The following is a 14097-nucleotide window of genomic DNA, read 5'->3' on the forward strand; positions in this document are numbered from 1 at the left end:
AAACTTGACACCCTTGTAATAATGATTTGGTTGGAAGTTATTAAATATCACCTTTTTATAATTAAAAAAAGTCTAAAGAACCATTAAGTATCAAAATATACATATGTTTAATAAGCTACAGAGGCAAGGTTTTGTGTTTTATAAAAAGTTCACCTAACACTTTTGTTTATATGAGTATAATACTTTTGTCTCTTCTGTTAGCAAATTTGATTAATTATTTAAGTTGATTGACTTAACCTTTAATTCTATTCATTATTTCCAGTGAGTATTTGGCAATATTTAAGAAGACAGTTGCAATGCATGAAGTCTTCTTGTGTCGTGTTGCAGCACATCCTATTTTGAGAAAAGATTTAAATTTTCATGTCTTCTTGGAATATAATCAGGATGTGAGTATTAATTGACTTGATTGAAGCAATAATCAAGGCTTATTTCCAAGATATTTTGGAAAAGGTTTAGATGTTTTAGAAAATTCTAATTTAAATCGGTTTGAAAAATAGTGCCTTAGGAATTAGGCAGTATTTCAGAAATTTGGAAAATGAGTTGAAGGAATGGGAATTCATATTTCTGATACATGGGATACTAGGGCTTATTTTCTTGATGTTTAAATCTAAGAATTCAGATTATCAAATAGATTTGATGCAGTTATCAAACTTTAGTGGATGATATAGAGCTACAGAACTCCAAGTAAAGACACTGATAATGCCATATTAGGGATTCTTTTAATGGGATAAGATATGCTTCCTTTCCTGTGTTTTCTTCTTCATATTCTTTCTCTTCAGTGCAGAGGAGGCTAGAATTATAGAGTTATAAACCTTCAAATAAAAACTATTAAGTTTTTGAAAGTTGTAGTAGAGGGATGCCAGTCAATAAATATTTGTTGAACTCCTGCTATGAATCAGGCATTGTACCAAGCATTGGGGAAACAAAATGAGGTAAAAGACAGTACCTGCCCTCAAAGAACTCACAGTCTAGTGAGGGAGACAACACGCAAACAACTACATGTATCTAAGATATATAGAAGATAAATTAGAGATAATCAATAGAGGGAAAGACACTAGCATTAAAGGGAATCAGGAGAGGTCCCTTATAGAAAATATAATCTTAGGACTACAAGGAAGCAAGGGAGGATAGATGAATGAAGATAAGGAAAGAGGATTCCAGGCATAGTTGACAGCTTAGTGAAAAATCATGCAGTCAAAAAATGGAGTATTTTATTCAAAAAACAGCAAGGAAACCAGTGTCACTGGATTGTTAAGTGCAGTGGAGGGTATAAGGAAGACTAAAAAAGTAGGAAGCACCCAGGTTGTGAAAGTCCTTAAATGCCAAGCATCTTTTATGTTTAATCTTGAGGGAAGTAGGGAGTCACTGTAATTTATTAAAGAACAGAAGGCTGATATGGTGATGTTAAATAATAATTTTTATGAGAACAAAAATAGAATTACTGTTCTCCTTTTGTTATTTTTTCTGTACATTGCTACTTGTTCACAGGAGTTATGTATAGATGTGTCCAACTGACCTAATTTCAATAGGGAAAACGTAATTTTATTTGTATGGGTAACTCAGATAAGGAAACTCAATCTGTTGGTTAAAGTCAGCATCAAACCTGCAACTTAGAGTGTTGGAGAGTTCCTCAGGTTCTTGAGAGGAAAAGTAACTTGCCCAGGGTCTCATATCCAGTATGTATCAGGGGCAGGTCTTCTTGGCACAAAGACTATAGAAAACATAACTCCTGAATAAATCTTAAAATTGAGGATAAAATTTTCTGCCGCTCATATATTTGTGCTAGGACAGAAGATCATCAAATTGAACATTATTTGAGGGTCTAATGTGGTAGGGTATCAATATAAAAATGACAGTGCCTACCTTCAAGGGCAGCTAGGTTGCACAGTAGATAGCATGCTGGGCCTGGATCAAAAAGACTCATCTTTCTATTCATTCTTTAGTTGACAGTTCAGATTTCACTCTGTTACTTTTTGAAAGTCAGGACTTATTTTGCTCTTTCTGAGCTCTTATTCAGTAGCCTTTAAGATGTTACTATCAGCAGCTCAGCAATTAAACCCATCTGTCTAATATGCTTGTATGTCCTTTGAGGCTGGTGACATGAACTTACCAAAGGCAACTAGGTGCCATCTTACTCTTTTCTTATGTAGGATTTCATGTACTTAACCCAATCCCCTACAAAGTAGAGGGAGAGTTGGTGCACTCAGTGTAGCCTTTGAGACTGAGATGCAATAGAGTATGAATTGATTTCTGCTTGTCCTAATTTTGGCCTTACAGTCAACATCAAGAAAACAGAGGTTTTCTATCAGCCAGCACAATACCATTCATATGTGGAACCATCAGTTAACTAAATGGAGAAATTCTCAATGTTGTCAATAAGTTCATTTATATACCTTGGCAGTATGCTGTTTAGTGATATACACATAGATGATAAGGTTGACACACACTACCAGAGCTAGCTTGGTGTTGGGAAGGTATCAAAGGAAAGTGTGGGAGAGAAGAGATATTAGGCTTCTTCCAGATCGAAGATCTACAGAGCTGACCTCATTGTATGCTTGTGAAACCTGAACAGTCTACTAGTGCCATACTAGGAAAGTAAATCACTTCTGTGTGAATTATCTTAGGAAGATTTTGAAGATCACCTGGCAAGATAAGATACCTTTTTTTGAACTGAACTGCTGCCAAGCATTCAAATTCTTTTGCAGAGAGGGCATCTCTGATGGACTGGCCACGTTGTTCGAATGCCAAACATATGTTTGCCTAAAAGACGATTTTATGGAGAACTTGCACAAGGCAGGAGCTAACAAGGAAATCAGAACTGATTGAGAGAAATGGGAGACACTGACGCAGAGCTGCCCAGCACAGTGTACCTGCATCAAAGAAGGTGCTGTGCTCTAAGAGCAAAACAGAATTGCAGTAGCTCAAAAGAAATGTGAGATATGCAAATTTAAAGACATCTCTATACAGACCATTTGTGCCTATCCTGTAGAATAATCAGCCATGGTTGGATACACTGTAATTTGAACCCAATATAATGATATCATTTTGTCCCACAAAGGACAACAACTAACAACCAGCTAAACTCCTAGACTTTTAACAGGGAAGAATCAAATGAATGAAGAACAAACAAGTAAAGGCAAAGATACTCTTTTCCCTTCCTCCCCACCCTCATTTCTCCTTCCAGGTTTAAGATGTATGGTATTCGGGATCAAGGTGGAGATAGGCCTATTCAGATCCATTGTGTTTAGTTCTTAGTGCCACATTTCTGAAAGGACTTTGATAAACTGAAAAAAATGCCCAGAGGAAGGTATAGGGCCCTATAATCATGTCCTGTGAAAGATGTGTCATGGAGAAGAGAAGATTTAGGGAGAATATGATAGCAGTCTTGAAGTATTTGAAAGGTTACTCATTTGAGGAAGGACTAGACTTTTTCTTCTTGTCCCCAGAGATTCAAAATTAGGAATAATCCCTGAAAAAATGACAAAGAAGTAAATGTAGGATAGATAGATTTAAAAAAAAAAAGAAAAACTAACCCAACATTTAGAGCTCTCCAAAAGTGTAATGGGATGCCTTAAAAGGCAGTGGGTTTCCCTCCTTCATTAAAGGTCTTGAAGAAAAGAGGCTGGGTAACTACTTGGTAGGTATGTTGTCAGTATTTTTATTCAGGTATATATGTTTGTCCAAATGACCTTGGAAGTGTTCTTAAAGACAAATTTCAAGAGTCTTAAACTGAGGAGTACCACAAGCAAATGTAAAGTGTAATATATCTTCTAGTGTTATTATAATTATTTCATTAGTGACTTTAGTGGAATCACAGTTATTTGGTCTCTCTTTGTTAGGTACTTAAGTAGCACTAGCTAAAGTTGGAAAGAGTACCTGAGGTTCACTGAATGCATATAGAAAATGAATCTATACTTAAAACAATTTTACATGTACCCTGGGATCAGTTTTTAGGATATGATAGAGGGACTGATTCCAGAAGAATAGGAAAGATGGCATTTTAACCAAAAAAAAAAGACATCCAAGGAGATAATAGTATCTATCCATATGCCTACTTCCTTATCTAAAATCTTTTTGGGAAATGGTCTAAGGCACACATCAAAGATATCTTTGATGAAAGCATAAAAAAGGTACATACAGGCTTTTTCATATAATTTTCTATAGCACACTATATTTTATGGACACACAAGAGAAAATGAGAACTCATTTTGCCTGTTTTTTTTTTTTTAAGCAATTTTCTGATAGAACAAAATGCTAAAATAATGAGATTTTGTGAGACATCTGACTACAGGGATTAATTTATTCAGCATTGTCCTTAGTAGGAACACTAATCTCGTCGTAAAGCAGAAAGAAATATAATTAGTTATGGTGTTCATTTGTGTCGTATAGATCCTGCTCAGTGTTCAGATTGAGGTGATCTTCCATTCTATTCTGAGGTGTCCAAATGGAATTAATCCATCTGCGTGTGTGTGTGTGTGTGTGTGTGTGTGTGTGTGTGTGTGTGTGTGTGTGAAAAGAGTACATGTGGTCGGTGAACTGGGCATATAGAAAGAGATGGTGCTATGTTGTTTTGAGGAAATTACTCAGTATTTTCAATGTTTCCCACTGCTACCCTAAAAATCTATGACCTATGAGAAATCAGAATTGCAGTTGAACTATCGTAGTTATTATAACCACACTGCAGTATATTACTGTTGGTGGCTTGCATGGGAGAAGTATAAGAGACATCATTAAAGTGATGTATGACCAGAAAGGGAAGGTATTTTGTTGTATATCATTGCCTTGGGCAAGAACTCTACATAAATAGATATGGAGGGATTTTAATCTCTACCAGAGGCAAAGAAAGAATTTCATTAATGCAATTAGAGAGAGAGAGAGAGAGATAGTATGTGTGTGCGTGCGTGTGCGCATGCGTGCACAAAAAATCTTACTTTTTAGGGATATGGCCCATCATTAAATGTGTTTTTGAAGTGATATAACTGGGTTAAAGTGCCTGGTTATTAAAGAAATCCATAGTAGTTTTAGAAGAAAAAGTATATACATATAAACGCATTTAAAATTGTTTTCATTTTTTAAAATACTAGATATAAATTTGAATTGGGAGCTAGTCTCTAAATGAGAACCTAATAAGTGTCCATCTAACACATGCCAATATAATGTTTAATTAGAATGAAGTGGAAACAGGTTATAGATTTGAATTTGAAGATATATATTATGAGAAAGAGAACTTGAATTAGTAGATAGTCATTCTATATTAATTTTCAGAGAATTATATAATGCAAAATGTTAAGGAGCCATTATAAAACAGCTTCTTTATATATTACTTACTATGCCTTTTTTGTATATTACTTTTGTTATCTTGACTGAAGTTGTCAGTCTTTATGAAGTAGCCTAATCTTAGTCCTCCTATGTGGGTGGTAATTGGGGAAAGGATAGATAGGTGGACCTACCTGAAATCAATAAGGAACCTGGTGACCCAGGAAATAGGCCATTTCCTAAGAGTTGAAGAATTGGGGGAAAAGTAAAATTCAAATACTTATGGTTAAGTGTTTGAAACTTATTTTATCAACTAACTCTTTAATTCCAACCTCAGCAGGGATGCAACTAGAAGCAAAGAATGGGTAAATAGATATCTTGTGAGTTATAGAGATTGGACTACTCACATCTAGAAGAGAATTGAGAGAAATGGAGGAAGAAACCAGAGGCAAACTTACTTTTTCCAAAGGCCAGCCCTGATTAAGGTTTTACTCAAAATTATCCCACATGCCACCAGATACTAAATGTTGCTGTCTTGATCCAAAGTCAGAAGACTTTAGAGTGGGAAACTTAGAGTTTATTTTCCAAAGTAGAATGATCTCTTAAATTTCCTATAGCACACTTACTGTAAGTTACATTTTTCCAGTGATGTTTGCATAATAGTAAAAACAAGGAGTGAAACAGGTGTTCTAAATAGTGTATTGTATAGCAATTCTCCAGACATCAGTAAATTTAGAAAACATGATCTATAACAAACGGTCAGCCATAGAAAAATTGATTGATGTGCCCTTTTTAATGAGAATGGTTATAGCTATTTTATTATGGTTCTAGACAATTGGAAAACAGCTGGCAAATTATGGAGAAGGAAGGGTATGCCAAAGAGGGAGGAGGGGACACACCGAAGTGTCTAAGAAAATAGTGGTTTCCATTTTGATGCATCAAACATTAAAGGTACTACTTCCTATTTATATACTGAAAATGCCTTTTTAAAATTTCTTTATCTTTCAGTTGAGTGTACGTGGAAAAAATAAGAAAGAGAAACTTGAAGATTTCTTTAAAAATATGGTTAAGTCGGCAGATGGTGTCATTGTTTCAGGGGTAAAGGTAAGACTTGGTTTGTAATAATAATAGTTTGAGTAATTGTTCTTTTCAATTCAATAAACATTATGTTTAAGGCTTTGTGCTAGGTGCTGGGGTATACTGAAGACAAAAATGAGACATGGAACTTGGGCTCATAGAGCTCATATTCTGTTGGGAGTCATCTTCACAAAGATAGTTGTACTCATAGGAGCTGATGAAGTCACTGAGGGATAAAATATAAGAGAAGGGGATCCAGTACAGAACCTTGATGATGCCCACACTTTGAGGGCAGGTGAATTATGATTAGCAAAGGAGTGAATTAAAAGAGACCATTGCCAGTGAAGGTAAGGAAAGAGAATGTGTAAGTGGAGAGTTTGGTAGACTGTGTCAGAAGCTGCAGGGGGTCAGATCAAATGAGTGCTAACCACTGGATTTAGCATTTAAGAAGTTATTGGAAACTTGGAAGGGAACCTTTTGAGTTGAGTGGTGTGGTTGGAAGATAGGTTGAATTTAGCAAGAGGTGCTAGGGTATCATGAGGAAATGGATGCAAGTGAGTACAGGTTACCCTTGCTTGCTAACAGCTTGAAAGTTTATGAAGAAGAAAGAGAGATACTGGTAGTAGCTTGAGGAGGTAGCATGGATTCATGTAAAGGATTTTTAGGGGTGGAGGAAATGTAGGCAAGTTTGTACCTTAGCCTTTCCTGATCCCCTGAAACGATTAGTACACTCTCTTAAAACTTATTTTGTAAGTATGTAGATATGTACACTTTTCTTTCCCCAACAGATTGTAAACTTTTTTGAGGGAACTGACTTTGATTTTTGTCTTTGTATCCCCAGCACTTAGAACAGTGCCACATAAAAAGTAGATATTTAATGCTTGCTTGTTTGGTTGTGAATAGCAGGAAAGGATCCAGGGGATAAGTAAATATTGAAATCAAAGAAAAACAGGAAATAATTAGGCAACACGTTCCTGGACAACAAGCAGATTTGGGGCCATATTGTGAAAGTCAGTTGCTTGGAGTCAGTTAATAAACATTTATTAAGTGTTTATTTATTAAGCGCTTATTTATTAGTGCTTTATTTCTGGCATTGTGCTAAGTGCTGGAATGCTTACAATCTAATGAAGGAAAACAACACATAAAAAAAAGTAGCTGAAAGGGGGTGGGAAGAGAAAGAAAGTACCTGGCTTGGGGACATGATGAAGTCCAAGAGGGTAGGAAATGAAGAGGTGGCTGGCCTGATCACTTTACTTAAACAGAGGATCTGGGAAGAGCTCTGTACTCTCCATTCTCCCCAGTCAGAGGGAAGGCAGGGTCTTAGAGGCAGGGGGGTAGCTGATGAGGTGTGGAAAGGCAAGGCTGAAGTTTTCTTGTGGGAAAAGAGAAGGAAATTGAGGAAGTTCTTGAATGAATGCCAGGATAAGAGAGGGTGTGAACTCCACTTGATAGGCTATGGGAGCCCCTGAAGATTCCTGAACAGAGAGGAATAATATGATCTGTGCTGAGAATGAAAAAGACTATTCTGATAACAGTATATATGATAAATCAAAGGAAAAAGTTGACTGACTGTTGTAACAGCTGAGGCAAAAGAAACTAAAAGGCGATTGGACTAAAAGAATGAAAAGGAAGGAATACGTTTGAGAAAATGGCAGTGTGTTAGGGATTGAGGGAGAAGAGTCAAAAAATACATCAGAGGCCACAGTGAAGAACTTTGGGCATGGAGAAGGGAGCATAGACACTGAGGGATAAAAAGCCATAAAACAACAATTTACTTTTGTCAACAGGGTACCAGCTTATCAGTTTTTAATTTTATGGAAATTATTGGTTCTCAATTAAGGTTTCATGTGTTACATGTGAGTTTATGAAAAAACTTAGAAATAAGCTGAATTTAAATAACCAGGCATTCTGAAAATATTCTTTAAAAAATGTAGAGAAGAAAGAAAATAGGTTAAATTCAATAATTTCAGTGATATGTTTTTAAAAATAAATTTATTTAAAACAAGACAAAGGTGGGCTCTCACTTTCCAGTGATCTTAAAGTACTTAGAAATAATTATTTTTAATTTCGCCCTCAGTGTTCTAGCAAAAAAATTTTTTTTGCTTGCAATTTCTTACCCTCTGTACATCTGATCTCTAATTGCCTTTTTCAGGATCATATAATAGTTTGTTATTTGTTGAAATCCAACACAGTTGCCTTTTCTTCTTGTTCGCTTGTCCTTCTCTAAATATAATCTTTATTTTTCTTAATAATAGACATGAGTCAAGGTAAATAGAGCCAGAATTGGTTTAGCCAAATATCTTTAGTCAGTCTTGAAATATAAGTAATAAGCTGTTTTGAGAGATTGTGTTTATGTTCGCAAATATATACATGTACATGTGCACCTCTAAGATTGAGGTAGGGATTATGTCTCATAGCATAAGTCCTCAGAAATATTTACTGAATTGAATACAAATAAAAAACACATGAATATTGACTTAATTAAACAGGCTATTATGTTAACTTAACCGGTTTTTGTAGCTATAGTTACAGTTATATAGTTTAAGGAGCCCTGAAGCCTGTGGAGAGCCAACCTCAGAATTTTGTTTGGGAAATTATGAATTCTTATCCCAAAATCACAAGTCTTTATACTTGTAAAATATAAGACTACTGTTTTTGTTTGCTGCTGTAAACTGTGTGTCTCCTCTGTTCCATTGATATCCTTTCTGTTTCTTAGCCAGTACCAGGTAGTTTTTGCAACTTTTTTTTGAGGCATTCAGGGTTAAGTGACTTGCTCAGGGTCACACAAGCTATGTGTCTGAGGCCAGATTTGAACTCAGGTCCAACTGACTCCAGGGCTCTACCATCTGTGTCACCTAGCTGCCCCTTCAGTACCAGGTAGTTTTGATAATTACTGCCTTATAGTATAATTTAAGATCTGGTACTGCTAATCCTCATTCTTTTTTTTTTTTTTTTCATTATTTCTTTTGCTAATTTTGACTTTTTGTTTTTCCAAATGAATTTTGTTATTTTTTTCTAATTCAGTAAAATATTTTTTGGTGATTTAATTGGTATGGCATTGAATATGTAAATTAGTTTAGGTAAAATTGTCATTTTTATTATATTGGCCCTGCTTACTCATAAACAATATCTCTCCAATTGTTTAAATCATGTTTTATTTGTATAAAAAATTTTTTATAATTTTGTTTATATATTTCCTGAGTTCGTTTTGGTAGATGTACTCTCAGGTATTTTGTACTTTGTACAGTTATTTTAAATGGAGTATTTTTTCCTATCTCTTCTTGAAGGGTTTTTATGATATAGGAATGCTGATGATTTATAAAGGTTTACTTTATATGCTACTACTTTGCTAAAATTCTTTCAGCTAACTTTTTAATTCAGTCTTTGGGATTTCCCCAGTATATCATCATGTTGTCTGCAAAGAAGATAGTTTTATTACCTCATTCCTTGTTCTGATTCCTTCTATTTTTTTCTTCGTTTACTACTGTTGCTAAGATTTCCAATACAGTATTGAAGAATATTGGTAACAGTGGGCATCCTTGTTTTACACCTGATTTTACTGGGAAAGCTTCTAGCTTATCCCCATTAAAATAATGCTTGCTCATGGTTTCAGATAAATGTTTTTATCAGTTTAAGAAAAAATCCATTTATACCTATACTTTCAAGTGTTTTTAGTAGAAATAAATCTTTTCCTTTATCTAAAGTTTTTTCTGGATCTCTTGATAGAATTATTTGATATTTTTAAAATTTTTATTGTTTATAAAATCAATTATGTTAATAGTTTCCCATATATTAATGTCCCTGCATTTCTGGTATAAATCCCACTTGGGCACAACATAGAATCCTTGTAATATATTGTTGTAATCTTTAAGCTGGTATTTTATTTAGGATTTTTGCATGTATATTCATTAATGAAATAGATCTATAATTTTCTTTCTCTGTTTTTACTCCTTCTGGTTTAGATGTCAGTATCGAATTTGTTTCACAAAAGGAGTTTGGAAGGACTCCTTCTTTGCCTGTTATTTCAAATAATTCATTTAATATTGGAATTCGTTGATCTTTAAATGTTTGATAGAATTCACTTGTAAATCCATCTGGTCCTGGTGCTTTTTTCTTAGGAAGCCCATTTGTACCTTGTTTAGTTTCTTTTTCAAAAATAGATGTATTTAGGTATAGATACTCTGTTTCCTCTTCTGTTAATCTAGGCAATTTATATTTTTGTAAATATTCTTGCATTTCACTTAAATTTATTGGCATATAATTGGGCAAAATAACTTCTTATAATTACTTTCATTTCATCTGTTAGTGGTATATTCACCCTTTCCTTTTTTAATACTAGTGATTGCTTTTCTTCCCTTTTTTTAAATCAAATTAACCAGTGGGTTATCTATTTTATTGTTTTTTTTTTCATAAAGCCAGCTCTTAGTTTTATTTGTTAATTCAATGCTTTTCTTACACTCATTTTATTAATCTCACCTTTAATTTATAGGTTTTCCAATTTAGTATTTAATTGGGGATTTTTAGCTTGTTCTTTTTCTAGATTAATTGCACACCCAATTCATTGGTCTGCTCTTTCTCTACTGATAGATCGGATCAGAGGCACATTTAGGGATAGAATTGGTACTCTAAAATGCGCTCTAAATGAGCTCTGATCCCATGTAGAGTTATAAATTTTCCTCTGATCACTGCTCTTGCTCTATTCCATAATTTTTGATATGATGTCTCAGTATTGTCATTCTCTTCAATCAAATTATTGTTTATTTGATTTGTTCTTTAACTCACTCATTCTTTAAGATTAGGTTGTTTTCTCTCCAATTAATTTTTGAACTACATTTCTGTGGTCTCTTATTAAGTACAATTTTGATTGCATTGTGATTTAAAATATACCCTTACTATATCTGCTTTTCTGGTTTTAACTATAAAATTTTTATGCACTAATACATGGTCAGTTTTGTTTAAGGTGCCATGAATTGCTGAGAAAAGTGTATTCCTTTCTATTTCCATCCAGTTTCCTCCTGATAACTATCATATCCAGCTTATCTAAAATTCTATTCACTTCCTTGACTTCCTTCTTTTTATTTATTTGTTTTTTGGGGATTTATCTGGTTCTGAGAAGGGAAGATTAAAGTTCTCCACTGTTAAATAGTACTACTAGCTCCATCTGTAATTCATTTAACTTTTGTTTTAAAAGTTTAGATACTATGGTATTTGGTCTGTGCAGGTTCAGTATTGCTGTTGTTTCATTGTCTATAGTACCTTTTATCTAAATGTAGTTACCTTATTTGCTCTTCCTGCATTTTTTGCATCAGTCAAAGCCTAATAAATTCTACTCCAACCCTCCATTTTAACTCTGTTAACAGATTTCTAAAAAAATTTCATTGTTGCCCTCTGTTTATTCATCATAACTATTTTAAGATATATTCTACCATTGATTAAACCCCATTTTGTATTAAAAAAAAAAGTTAAGCAAGAACAATTACTAGTGTGGTTATGTTTAACAGTATATGCAATTATCTAGTCCCTTGTCCTGTCTATATTCTTTGGAACCATAGTTGTTGTTTTTTCTCATTTGTTCAGTTTGGTCTTTTAGTGATTTTCATTTATGCTGTTTTAGTCATTTTGTGTTTCTTTTTAGTTGTGCTTATTTTACTCTTCATGAGTTCATATAAATCTTCCAGTTGACGCTGACTTTTACATCTTGTGGTCTGGAGATTCTTTTATTTGTGAAAATTAGCTAGTTAAGTAATATTTTATTGAAGTATTTAAGAGGGGAATATTCTGGTAGTAATTATGTTTATTTAGTGTTAGCTAAGTCATGTGGGGAGAATTTTGTTGTTTTGTTGTTATTCAGTTGTTTCAGTTAGGTCCAACTGTTAGTGACCCCATTTGGGATTTTCTTGTCAAAGATACTAGAGTGGTTTGCCATTTCCTTCTCCAGTTCATTTTACAGATGAGGAAAATAATGCAAATAGGGTTGACTTGATCAGGGTTACATAACTAGTAGGTGTCTGAAGCTGGATTTGAACTCAGGAAGATGAGTCTTTTTGATTTTGATTTTTGATAAATGTTAGCTGTTAGTAGTAGTATGGAAAAGATGAAGCTTGACGACATTAAAAGACCCTTTCAACTTACTGAAAGCAATCTAGGTCTCACTTCCTTATCAGCTCTGGTCACAGCGTATTGATCCAGGCATACATGCTGTTGGACACGTTCTACAGGATGTACGTTGCAAATGCATGTTGAAATCTTGGAAACACATTTTTCATCCATTTAGTCTTTACTGTGTGGATAAATAGATCAAATTCCTTTAAGTTGTTACGGAACTATTCCAGGAGACTATGCTTGATGTGGTCATCACAGTGTCAACCACAAACAGGAGGATCTCAAAGACATCACCATTCACAGGGAATCCCTCTTAGACTCAGATTCTGGATTAGATTTCCTCTATCACAATAGGAAATATTTTGTATAATATTTTGTAAAATATTTTGTATAATAAAGTATCTTTGTATAATGCTTCATCTGATGTTTATTATCAGATAGCCATTGAATAAGATTATTTATCTTATTGACATATACTTTAGTGACATAATAAAAAGGCAGGAATCATTGGAAAAGACCCTGATGTTGGGAAAGATTGAAGGCAAAAGGAAAAGGGGATGGCAGAGGATGAAATGGATGGACAGTGTCACGGAAACAACGAACATGAACTTGGGCAGACTTTAAGAGAGAGTGAAAGATAGAAAGGCCTGGGGTGCTATGGTCCGTCGGGTCACAAAGAGTCAGAAATGACTGCACAGCAACATTTATGTTATTGCATTACTCAGAGAATCCTGAATGATCTTGATCTATCTATCCCCATATCGAGTTTGTTGCTGAGGCCTGACAATTTCACCTTGGCAATATCTCTTGAATATGCCACCTTCTTTTCTCTGACACTGCCACTAGTGCAAGCCTTCGTCACCTCACATCTTGATTGTTGCAGTAACCTGCCAGTGAGTCGGCCTGCCTCAAGTCTCTTCCCACTCTAATACATCCTCCATTCAGCCGCTAAAGTGATTTTCCTGAAGTACAGGTCTGAATATGTCACTCCCCCCTGCTCCCCCATTCCTACTCAGTAAACTCCAGTGGTTTCCTGTTGCCTCTAGGAACAAATACAAAATGCTCTGTTTGGCATTCAGCCCTTCATAACCTAGCCCTCTTCTGCCCTTTACTGCCTTCTTTGACCTTATTCTCTGGCACATGCTCTTGACATTGGCCTTCTGGCTGTTCCAAAACAAGATACTTAATCTCTCAACCAGGCATTCTTTTCTCTCTAGCTATCCCCAATACCTGAAATCCTCTCCTTTCTCTGCTCTTAACTGCTGACCTCCCTGACTTCCTAGAAGCCCTAACTAAAATCCCATCTTCTACAGGAAGCCTTCCCTGACTCTTATTTCCAGTGCCTTCCCTCTGTTTATTTCCTGTTTATCTTGTACATAGCTTGCTTTGTATACGCTTTGTTTGCATGTTTTTCCTATTAAATTGTATGCTTCTTGAGGTTAGGGCCTGTCTTTTGCCTTTTTTTGTGTCCCCAGTAATACAGTGACTGGCACTTAGCAGGCACTTAATAAATGTTTACTGATTGAAATGTAAATGGGAGACACCTAGTTGCAAAGGATTCCACAAGAGCAGAGTTAAAGTGGTGGAGTTAAGAGAGCACTTCTGCCAAGCTCTTCCAGTGTTCCTCTCTAAACAACTTTAAGAAAATGTGTCAGATCATTC

General features: G+C 34.9%; 1 protein-coding gene across 5 annotated transcripts in view; it reads left to right on the top strand.

Annotated features, from left to right (window-relative positions):
- Nucleotides 1-14097, top strand: part of SNX6 (sorting nexin 6) — an 83707-nt gene that overhangs the window by 33069 nt on the left and 36541 nt on the right. For all 5 annotated transcript variants that reach the window (XM_072629634.1, XM_072629635.1, XM_072629637.1 and 2 more), the window contains 2 exons: nt 263-386; nt 6265-6360. In XM_072629634.1, the coding sequence (XP_072485735.1) occupies nt 263-386; nt 6265-6360 (220 nt within the window). The remainder of the gene's footprint in view (nt 1-262; nt 387-6264; nt 6361-14097) is intronic.

This window comes from Notamacropus eugenii, chromosome 1 (assembly GCF_028372415.1).
Source record: "Notamacropus eugenii isolate mMacEug1 chromosome 1, mMacEug1.pri_v2, whole genome shotgun sequence".
In the NCBI taxonomy this organism is placed as follows: Eukaryota; Metazoa; Chordata; class Mammalia; order Diprotodontia; family Macropodidae; genus Notamacropus; species Notamacropus eugenii.